The sequence below is a fragment of the Pelecanus crispus genome, chromosome 1, assembly GCF_030463565.1.
Source record: "Pelecanus crispus isolate bPelCri1 chromosome 1, bPelCri1.pri, whole genome shotgun sequence".
Taxonomy (NCBI): domain Eukaryota; kingdom Metazoa; phylum Chordata; class Aves; order Pelecaniformes; family Pelecanidae; genus Pelecanus; species Pelecanus crispus.
In genome coordinates this window covers 11,871,310-11,883,317 of record NC_134643.1, presented here as the reverse complement: position 1 = coordinate 11,883,317, position 12,008 = coordinate 11,871,310, and the positions used below count along the sequence as shown (strand labels likewise).

Here is a 12,008-nt window from a genome sequence, read left to right as displayed (position 1 = left end):
CCACTGAAAATATAAAGCAACAGAACAGAAGTCTGCAGGTATCACTTGTTTTGCTTCATTGAACAGATTTCTTTCTAGCCCCAGTTACAAATTTAGCTTTGGCTTTACAACAGGATATGTACAGAACATATGAACTTTCGTCATAACATCCTTTATGTTTCCAGTAAGTACCTCAACAGTAACGAAGAAAACATGGTTAATGAACTTCTGGCCATTGAAATTCCAAAGAAAAACTAGTTCCTATCTGTCACGCTCCGTTCTATGATGTGTTGATAAAAATTTTACAGTAATGCTGACAGGAAGAAGTGGATTTTGACATGACATTAGATGACCATGTGAACTTGGATAAAGACATGATTCCAGATGACCATTTTGCAGTAATTTTTGCCTAGTTAGAGTTACTCGGAAGAAGGTTATCTAGAGCAACAGATTGGATTGCTGCTAATAATACTTTGCATTTCGTAGTTTCCTGAATATGTTTGTTTTACAAGACCAAAGTGATAAATTCAGCAGTAAGGAAAGCATTTCATGTATTTTTTTTTACTTCCCCATTATATACACTGTCCAATTAAAGAAATCATTACCTTGAGCAAGCAAGTAATTACAACTACCATGATAGTTTAAAGATCCAAGTTCAAAATCTGTGCAAATACCCAGTAACATTGACAGGTTTCATTCTGCCTGGAGTGCTTTAAAAAAAAAAAAAAACAGCTCCACTGATGATAGTGCAGTAGATGATGTCTACTGCAGCACAGGTACAACACTGGAAACCTATTTGCTTCTTTTTTTCTTTTGTTAGTTTGAGGACAACAATGACCTACACTTAAAGATCTGTGCGTAGGATAAACTGCTTTTCTCTGTTGATGTTCAGGACACTTAGGAGGATACTAGGTGCAAGTAGGACCATCACGTCAGAAACAGCTGTTCAGAAAATTGCTCTATTGAAGTGTACAGATGCTGGAATTGCAAGAATATTATGTTTGGAACTGTAGGAAATTGAGTCCTCAGGACTGTGGAAAATGGACCCATATAGTTACTGATTTGATAAGATTCTTACTTTACTAGAGATAAATACAGATCATACCAGAGCATCCAGATAGACATTTGTCCATTGGACTTGTTTGGCTTTCTCTCCAGCTAAAACCATTGGTCTTCCCAATACATCCAGATATTCCTGCCAAAAAGAGTAATAAACTCATCAGAAGGCAGTTATTAGACCAAGTCCAGAAACAGCATAAAAAATAAACAATAATGAAATAAAAACAATGGAAAGACCAGTAAAAAAAGTCAAAATTCACCACTAATACAGGAGTAGTATTTAATTATTTCCTTAAAATTATACTACCCAACAATTCAGTCTTCAGTTTGCAGTATTTACTGCCAAGGCAATTCCTGTATTTCAGTCTCAGTCACATGGACCTTACACATCCATAACCACTGCTCTCTTTCCACGAAGTGAGAATTACAACTATTTCTGTTCCAAAATTAATTGCTAATTGCATAATGAAATTACAAGCAGATTGCAGAACCTTCAACTCAGACGAGAGTGGGCGATGGAGGGTGAGTGGTGTAGCAGCTGGGCATGTTAAGCTCCTACAGCAAAAACTTGCATAACTTCTATTGAAACAAAAAATTCAATTTTAAAACCTGATAGTCCCTGCCTCCCTTCAGTCATGGAGTACGGCTAAAGCTGGTGATCTTATGAGATGTCAGACTTCTGGTCTGGTTTGGGAGTGGATGCCACCAAACTTCTTTCAGTCTTCAACCTTTTCTATTTGTCTAATCGTATTAGGAATATTGCTTGCCAGACACTATCTGGAAGAGTTTAACAGAATCAAAGGACTCTTATTCAAGCCAAAAAAGGGACTCATTTGCTGCCAAAAAATGTCATGCCTGGCCTTGGAAGGACAAAGAACTGTTACAATATTTCTCTGTTTTTCTGGACATGTGAATACATGGACTTTCAGACTACGGAAAAGAGCATCTGTTCATCTACGCTGTCAGTTTAGATCACACCATAGAATTCCAGGGTCCTGTGCCCTTAATGATCTACACACATGGCTGCTAAAACTGTCCTGCATCCTTTTTGAAGGAAAAAAGCTGTGCCTCTCCCAGACTGGTTGGATCAATCCAGGAACCCCTCCTATAAGCAGGACTGTACGAGGTCATGGTTTCTGCTGAGCTGAGCTCAGAGTCTCTAGCAGGGCTATGCCCTCACACACATCCACAGCCTTCTCCACGTAACACAAACCCTTAGGATCATGCTGTAAGTATGGCAGGCGCCAGACTATGAACGTCTAGACGCGTTAGAAAGCATTACTGGTTTTATAGAACTTTATAAAAAAAATTGTTGCCATGTCTCAGGATGAAAGAGGGACCCTGTAAGGCCAGGAGGAAAACTGAGCCCAGACCATAACCCTTGTGCAGAGGTCTGCAGGATACAGATCTCTTCAAACGCTATGTTGTGAGCACATGCTCAGCCTGCTCTGGGTGATGCTAGCATGCCTGCTGTGCATACGAGCTGCTGTGGGCCAGCTGGCTAGGGAAGCAGGGATCACACTGTAAATTGGTTCACTGAAACTACCAAAAAGAAACAAATAAATTAGAAACAGAATAATACCTCATATGTAAAAGAAAGCTTAAATTTTTTTCTCTGTCCTTAACATAGTGTATCTTAAATTTTAATTGATTCAAACAGAGGTGAAAAGCAACATACTGAAGAACAGAAATTATTCCACTTGTGTTACACCTGCATCTGCATTTGGCCAACACACTTACCTGGGTGTTTATTCTTATGGCTCCAATGGACGGAATTTCATAATAATAACCTAAAATTTGGAACAGAAATAATGCCATCTTACTATAATAGATCGCTCGTCTCTTAATCTTGAGGAATTTCATTTAGCTTGTAATTTCTAACTTAATTTTTATAGAAATTATCATGTATGAATGGAATCCTTTTTTAGTAGGTGTCACCACAATGTGTGGCCACATATGATGAAAGGATGAAAAAATCACACTGGTATTTTTTCTAACTAAACATCAGAAACTTCTTTATTCATCACTGATTATATCATTTATTTGTTTGAATTAAAAATATTGCCCATATGCACCAATAAGACTGAAAAGACAGGCACTGAGATCCAGTTTCAGACCAAGTAAGTCGTAAGTCAAATTGGAAGGAAGTAGGAAGGACTGGAGATGTAGGAGTACTGAGGTTAGTCATTTACTTTGCCATAAGCAATGTGTGACTTGATAATAAATTAAAAATGTGAATTGAGGAAAAATTAAATAAAACTTTGCTTCTTTGGATACGCAAACAAATAATCACACCAATTTTGGACAGAAGATTATGATAATTTTGCCTCGATAATAAGATGACATAGGTGGTTATGCTTTAAGCCAGCTGGTCCTCATTTGTTTTAAAACAATGGAGTTCACATGCACATGGTATTTTGACATACAAAGACGTTAGTTAAAAAATCCCTGTTCAAAAAAACAAATGTTGATTTTCTGTAATTATCTGACAACACAATCTGTTCTTCATGAAGTTGTAGTATCTTCTGCATAACTTGCCAGCATACTGAGGGATTCATGAGGCTAGGATATGTATGCTATTCATACAGGCTATGGATTCTTCTATATGATTATTTTTTTCAGTATCTATATCTTTCTCTTATTTTTGGTCTATGTTATTCTCATGCCTGAGAATCATGTCTTATCCTCCTTCCTTGGCAGTCTAATTTTCAAGACCCTTTGTAATCTATCCCACCTCTCACTTCTTACTTCTTACTTATTTGTAAAATACTTTCACACTTTCAGTCAGGCCTGGAAATTGCTCTATTTAAAATATTAAACAGCATTGTTTGATAATTTCTCTATTTTCTGTATCTATCGCTTATCTCTTGTTCCATAGTCATACTGTAAGGTATTTGAGACAGCTCTTTTTCACAGTCTTTTTAAATGTTTCTGACCACATTCTTCATGTAGAAATTTTAGGAGAAAGCATTTTACTTCCTTACCCTCACCTTTTTTACTTTTTTTTCCTACATAAAGAAATCAGGATGAAAATAAAAAATGTAAGATGCTCTTAGAAGCTAAGAAAATACAGCAAGAATAATTCTGATATTTTCATCAAAAAAGGGAAAAATAATGCAAGTCATCTGATCCCTTGTAAGTTTTGGAGAAAACCAGAAAGAAATCCAATCAGCCAACCAACCAAACAAAAAATCCCTTTGTCCAGACCCCTTAATATAATCCAGCTTTGTTTAATTTCTTATCTGTCATCAGTTCCATCTTTTCATAGATGGCTATTACAACAAGAATTCTCAAAACTGAACCATAATATCTTCTGATTATTGTTATTATAAAAATACTGTATTTTTTTCTTACAACATTAAGTTTTAAATAATCAGAAATAAATATTCAAGTTTATTCTTTATATAAAAATGCTTATACACATTATTTCATCAAATAACTTTTTTGAACTCATTAAAAACACAATAAAGCTAAAAATCAGGCTGAAAAAAAGTCTGTAATTTTTAGAAAAGAATAAAGATACTGCCTATCCAAAGCTCTAGCAAAGAATAGTCTCAAAGAAAAACACAGTACCTTTATTTTCACAGGCCATCCACTGTATGGGTCCTTTGTCATAATTATGTTGACCAACAGAAAATGTGAATACACGTACCTATGCAAGTTAAAAAACAATGCATATAACTTAACTATATGTCATTAATTAGCTGTGACTGTCAAGTTAATGTTACTTGGGTTTTTCATACATTTGAACAGAAAAAGAAAACTGTGAATTTTCCATTTTTATCACCATAATAGATACACTGTTGTGATGGTATTTTATGTATTCCTATTATTTGGCCCATGAAGTAGAACTCAGGAAGAATGTTCTTTCATATATCTTTCACACTTTAAAGCTCTTGCATTTGTTACCATCCATGAACCATTTAAACTTCCTTTTCTTTTCCTAGGGTGGTAATTATAACTCTTCATGTTTTGTTAAATCAGTTCACATAATCTCCTATCAGTGTCAGATGCTCACCAACGAATTAAAATGAACAGATACATGGCAGTAGAATTCAAAGCAATGCAAAACAGGATTTTTTAGGATATAAAATAATTTCAGGGAAAAAAGATGACATTTTCAGTTACTACAGAAAACAAATTCTCATTTTGCTCACACCTTCAGTCTTTTTCATGTAAAACCACTAAATTATTTCAACAGAGTTCCATGAAAGGGTTAAGCTTCTGATATTTCACTTTAAGCTCTTGATATTCATAAAAGTTATATGTTTTATAAGCATAATTCTATTCTGTTTAGCCAATGCAACTCCAAGCTGTCTCAGCAACTAAGGGGAGTCATGGCTTCAGAAGAATTCACCAGATTCTATCCAAGTTTTGGACTGAAAACAGGCTTCTCAGCTGAAATTATTTTCCATGCAAATTGTCTGATTTGAATGATAAAAATTAAAACCAAAAAACAGTTTTGCTGTATACAAATTAAAAATCCTACACGACAAATAGAAAAATTGAAAATAGTATGTTTCAGCTTCTGGCTGAATATTTTGCTCCAAAAAGGTGGGAAAAACATTTTCCCAAGAGTTTTCAATAAGCTGTTCACTGTTATCATGTCCTTCTGAAGGAATGTCCAAGGACCAGACTTCCTTTTCAGGCATCCCTTTCTTTATGGACCTTTAACTTCACCACTACACTTTACAAATCACAGATCACAACATGAAATCAGAATATGAATTCCTTTCTATGGAACTTGATGACCGTGTTTAAAATTAAAACATAACACAATTAATTTGCACACAGGCTATAACTGAGTAATAAGGTAATGTTTTCTTTAAATAATATTCACAATATAAAATTGCAGAGACTCCTTGTCAACTACTGATCATTGCTAAGTTTTTAAAAGATTATTTATACAAATTTTCATCACATTATTTAGCATGTGATTGCTACCTAAACCTTCATTTGTCAAATAAGCAACCAAAATTGTGTGACATAATCAGAGCTTATGTATTAACCAAGAGCTGTAGGAATAGGTCCAAATCATCAGTCAGCAGCTAGCAATTGATGAAACTTTATTAGTGTTGACCCCTATATACAAGGAGGGCAAACAAAGCTTTGTGCTAGATGTCATTTCTAATTAACAGTATGATTTGATTTGCTTTATCCATACAAAACCTTTGTTTCTGCAGTTAAAAGCAGAATTAAAACACGTACTCTGCTGCACTGAATGCTGTTTCAGGTGCTTGGTTTTTTTAAAATACAGAAAAAAATTTGAAGTTTTTCAATCAAACTAATAAGAAGGTCACTTCTCAGTAACGATTCAAACCAGTTATAGTTCTAGTTACCCAGACGGGTATGAGAATGACTGTACATGTGTAATGGTAAAATTTTGTTCTCATAGTTCATATGGATAAAGACAGATGAAAAATGCCTTCTATTACCTTGAAAATATCAGTATTGATAGTATCAGTATAGACAGATGAAGATCTGTCATGTCTGATATGTCTACATCTCATCTATTTTTTTAATATTCTATCACAGTGTAAATTCATGTTACATCTCTTTTGAATTAAAAGTAACTAATTAAGTTAAGACAGAGTCATGTGGCTTTGCTTGTGTGTGTATAAAACATGAGTCAATTAGACTGGACTGTCTAGCATTTGATCTCATCAAATGTAAAAATGAAACACTGCATTGGATTCAAGTTGCGAAACGGTATGTAATTTAGGGAAAAGAAGCAGCATGTTAAATCTGCAACTAATCTATAAAGAATTTAGAATTTAAATTATTGACAACAAGCAGAGGACAATATATCTGATTTACTGTTCCTTGGATAATTAACAGAGATAAAGAACTGCAATGAAAATTGGAGTTTTTAATTGTTACTTGGTTTGGCAAGAGGGTGGAACATTCAAAAGAGTTTTCTTTTTCCTATTGCCTCATCTGGAATTGAGTAGAATGACAGACCAGCTGGAAAAATGAGTCAGCAAGTCAAATTAAACAAACCAATTTTAGCAAAAAAACATGTTCTGTGCTAACATTTTCTGTGAAAGGACCCAGAGTCAGCCAAAGGACTGAGATGCATCTGTCTATACCTTTTCTTTATAGACATCTCTCCAAAGAAGACAAAAGACTTTTAAACTAAAACAGACAGATTTAATTACTTTTAGTAGGGAATTTATGACTGAGAACACTTGGAGCAACTAGATCAGACACAATGGATATAAGCACCTATCCCTTTGCCTATCCTTCCTTTTAAGTTTGGTTTCAGCCAACTAAGTGGATTTCTGAGTTGAAGGAAACTGCCAAGTACTCTTTGATCATAATAAGTTGTTCTTCATCACCACTGAGGCCTGGTTATTTCTTCTCTGTGCTCCTCTGCAGCTTCTTAGGTTCTGTGTAAACTACAGGTGCCTGAGTCCTTCTGCCATGACTTCTGCGCTCTACCATCCACACCAGCAGACAGACACTTCTGTCTCCCAAACTGTTTCCCACGGAACGTGCAACCTTGCTTCCACACAGAGGAGATCCATTAATTCTCTTCATAAAGAAACATAACTTTCAAATCAATAAAAACCAATGGAGCAATCAGAAAAACAAATAGGAGCTGTCACACTTTCTGATTTTCAATGGGACTATTCAAAGTGAAGTGCTTCTAGAAAACTCATAGACTTAGAATGGAGCAGAACTAGGGACAGGCCAGTCAGATACAGTCTTGAAACTGTTCTGAAATATAAAATTCCTAATTTCTACCACCAAGTCCAGAGCTGTGTTAGTTCTGTCAGGAATATATCGTGCTGGTAATGGTTAGTTAATTCTCTGTATTTTTCTCACTCTGAAACTAATCTTGGGGAGAAAACAAATCTTTTATTCTTTGTGTTATTCATTTACAGTGTACAGTAGAGCAATATACTTATTAACAAACAAAACAAGTGTAGAATTACTGCAAGGATGGTCAGACAGAGAGTGGCACAGGCTGCTCAGAGGGGCTGTAACATCTGACTCCTTTGAGGTTTTAAGGACCAGACTAGATAAAGCCCTGAGCAACCTGGCTCAGTCTTATTCCCGACATTGGATTAGAGACCTCCAGAAGTCCCTTGCAATCTGACTTATCCTAGGATCCTATGAAGGACATCAAAGGAAAACAAGCAAAAATCCAACTCCTAATCAGAGGAAGAGGTAGACAAAAAAGAAAGCTATGGAAAATAGAGAAAGACGCACTATATTGAAGAAAATAAAATTGCCTGATTATATAATTAATTTACTTTTTATTTTGTATTTCTCTCTAGCAGGAAAAGCTTATAAAACCCAAGGTGAATAGAAGGATTCTGACTGCTGCAGATATTAGGGGATAGTGGCATTCAAGAGAGTTGTGATGAAGACAGAAATGAAGAGCTACCCATGAAAAGGTTGCTTTCCCTACAGATCTCAGTTGCTTTTCACCTATCTTATTTCTTCGTTGTGGTATTGGAATAAAATAAAGCAAGATTAAATTAGACTCTTCCTTTGGGTGTGTCATGTTATGAGTATTACAGAAAATAAACAGCTTGAGTGAAGTTAATTCAAACTGGTAACTAAGCACAAAAATCACACTTGCTATTTAGACCACTGCATATATGTGTAGGCAGTATGTGTAGGCCTACGAGAGTTTGAGAAACTGCAACCACTCTGCAAGCAGTTCAGAGAGGTTGAACACGTATATTTTTTTGACAGAGAAATTATTTGTCTTGAATTCTGTGCTGTTGCAATGAAAGAGCTCTCAAAACCATTCAGGTGCATCTCTTCTCTGTTTAGGAGATTAGCTGACCTTTGGAGATAGATCTGTTTATCAGATATCAAGAGAGCTACATGATTAACTTACTCAACTAGATGTAGGCAAGACAAATCCCATCATTTTATGTCTAGCATGTAAAAACAGCAAGAGTGCATCTTTCTCTACCACTAGATAAACAAACTTACAGAGACAAAAATTGATCTCATCAAATCATGCAACTTCAGTTTTCATGATGACAGCATGATTTCAGAATATTTTGATCTGGCCTTTATAACTGCAGATAAAGATTCACAGATAATGTCTTTTACTATAGACCAAGAGAAGCTGTGATATAGAGGAAAAATTCAGTAATTCCAGCACGATGATTCCACGATGAAAAATTGATTGCAGTTTACATTTAATAGGTACACTTCTAAAATGAGGACAATACACAAAGCCTATTTTTCTGAATAAAATAATAAAATTGCTTTTCTAAATTCCATTATGCACTCCATCTTCTAAATCACTTGTAAGTATAGCCTTTAAACCACTTAATCATTTTGGTACTCTTTTGCAATAGGTCAGGGAAATTTTATGTGGTTTTCAAGCTGCCACAGTTAAAACTGTGAAATCATTTTTTCCTTATTGCCTTTACATCTGCGGGCAGAAATCTGAAGATGATTTTGGATTCTGCTATGAACTAACCAAGACCACAAGGCATTTGTGATCAATTTGAACCAACAACAGAACTTCAGAGGACGATCTGAAAATCCTATATACTAATTACAAAGCCACCTAGGATTAGCCAACAGGAAGCACGAAATACAGTTTCACCTAAATTCTGGTCCATAATCTATCATGCTGAACTGTTTGGGACTTCCAGGGATGCAGTCCTGAACCATCTGGATTGTATCTATAAAAGTAAAGCATCTTTCTTTTCCTAGGAAGCACAGGAAGAAGAGAAATAGAAGTTCTGTGTTTAACAGCTGGGTTGAGACTCACGATGATGTGCTAGAGGGAAGTTTTAGGGTCCCTTAGGCTATGTTTATGCATTAAATAAAATGAGACATATCGCATTTTCTTTCTCAGGCCGTGAGGGCAAGTGGCACAGCATTGCTCACATCTCTACAGCTAAATTATGTTGCTTTCCTCCCTCCCTGTCCCACCCCCCGTACCGGGTGATCTCATTATAACATCTTTGGGAACAGGCCCTGGCTCATGCTACCCCCTGAACTGAACCCAAACGTTGTTCAAAAGAGTTGATTGCCGCAGGCCAAGAACCATACCATTGAGTCTGTTAACAATTAAACAGTATGGATAATTGTGGACATTTCTCCAGCCTGCACCTTGGCCTTGGATCATTTATTAGCATGGACACAGCTGTGTAATTCACACATAAGAGTAAAGCTGGTTTTCTCATGATGGACTGAGCAGGGAGATGACTGTGACAGTGGTGCCTCTAACCTTTTAAGAGTCCAATGCTCAGACAAAAGAAGTCTGAGTTCATGTTTCTCAGTTTGAGCAAATTCATAACTTCCACAACTCTGAATATGAGGCCCAAGAAAGTTCAGAAGTTGGAGATTTAGGATTTTGTATGCGTCTCAGACTGCCTACACATTTTGCCCTTAACAGCAATTGTGCAAAACACGGACATGACCTAAGCAGCAGTCAGAAACCTAGTCAGGTGCTAAGGTTGTGAAGTTTTAAAGGTCTAGAACTCAAAATGCAGAATTCACAGTTTTATGTCAAGTTAGGAAATATCAAGAGTGGCATGATAGAGCAACAGAAATGTATCAAGTTGTATTTTTGATACTTATGACTACTTTAGAATCTGCCTCTTGCTTTTGGTACTCTCCAAAAATATGTAAAGTCCTGGGGAAACTGGGGAAAAAAACCCACATGGGAAACAATAAGAAGTTAGCAATCAAATATTTAGATGTAAAGATCATTGCAGGCTGGACATCTTTAAATTTATACACATGAAGAAAGTATGAATGCATTTGACAAAACACCTACTCAAGTTTTTCCATAATTGACCCTCTCTGCTCCGATTCAGCAGGGCATTTAACCATGCAAGTAATCTCCTTGACATCAATGCAAAAATGTTTTAATTGAGGCACATGTTTAAAGACTAATAAAGCAGGTCCTTAGAACTACTTTTCTAGACATTTATCCACAGTGAATTATTTCTCCCAGACTTTCCATGTATATTTGCAGTCTTCTCTATCATTAATATCTTTAATTCACTACAATTCAACCTCAAACTTCAAGCTGCAATGCTAACTTATGAATTCATCGTCTAATTATAGTCTGTGTAATTACAGTCTAATAAAGAAAAGAAATAATGACACACCTAAAAATTAGCTCACATTACAATCTAATGTTAATCATTCTATCTTAAAATAAAAAGAAACAATAAGCTTGTTACATATTAGGAGATTACTGGAGAATCTCACTTGCTTTGGGTATGATTCTATATTGATGATATGGGTCCAAAACCATTTAACGGTCTTAATATATTGGGAAAACAGATGCAAGAATACTGATGTGTGGCATAGTTATATGCAATTACTCTACAAAAGGAACTGAGGATTATACCTGAAGTCTTCATAACCTATGCATACAATGAAAGCTGCAATGTTCACTGAAGAAGTCTTTAAAGTGGATGCCATGAATCTCTGAAATGTATTTTGAGAACTGCAAAGTGTTTCAAAAATGAAAATGTGGTTTGGTTCAGCTTGCTTTATTTCTGCACAAAGAAAATATATCTGCTTGAAAGTGGGTATATTTTCTAGTGCAGAGGTTGAAAACACCATTGTGGTTAACATACTGAAAAATTTCAGAATTAACACTCTCAAAGAACTAAAAAAATACTGTTCTACATCTTCCTAGTGCCACCTTGTGGAACTACAGCAACTCATTCCTTACTAAGGGGCTAGCACGTGGTGCCCTTTCCTCTTCTGCCATACGGTTAAAAGTATGAAGGTATATACACCGCTGATACCTAATAATCTACCTCTGCTAAATTGAATATAATTAGATTGATGAACTACTGATGATGTGATCCTTTAGGTCTTTACCTAGTTTAGACAATCTTTCATGATCCAGAAGTATCACAGAAGTATAAGCGGAATTATTCAATTCTGTATGCTCACAGTAACTTAATGTAGGGATATTACATGACAATGAGGATGCTATGTCCTCTGTATTACACTGTTTTCAC

The 12,008-nt window shown here is 35.7% G+C and overlaps 1 protein-coding gene across 6 annotated transcripts in view; it reads right to left on the bottom strand.

Annotated features, from left to right (window-relative positions):
- Nucleotides 1–12,008, bottom strand: part of CACNA2D1 (calcium voltage-gated channel auxiliary subunit alpha2delta 1) — a 451,440-nt gene that overhangs the window by 55,960 nt on the left and 383,472 nt on the right. For all 6 annotated transcript variants that reach the window (XM_075713027.1, XM_075713021.1, XM_075712994.1 and 3 more), the window contains exons 13-15: nt 4,612–4,690; nt 2,779–2,828; nt 1,085–1,174 (exon numbers count right to left, since the gene is read on the bottom strand). In XM_075713027.1, the coding sequence (XP_075569142.1) occupies nt 1,085–1,174; nt 2,779–2,828; nt 4,612–4,690 (219 nt within the window). The remainder of the gene's footprint in view (nt 1–1,084; nt 1,175–2,778; nt 2,829–4,611; nt 4,691–12,008) is intronic.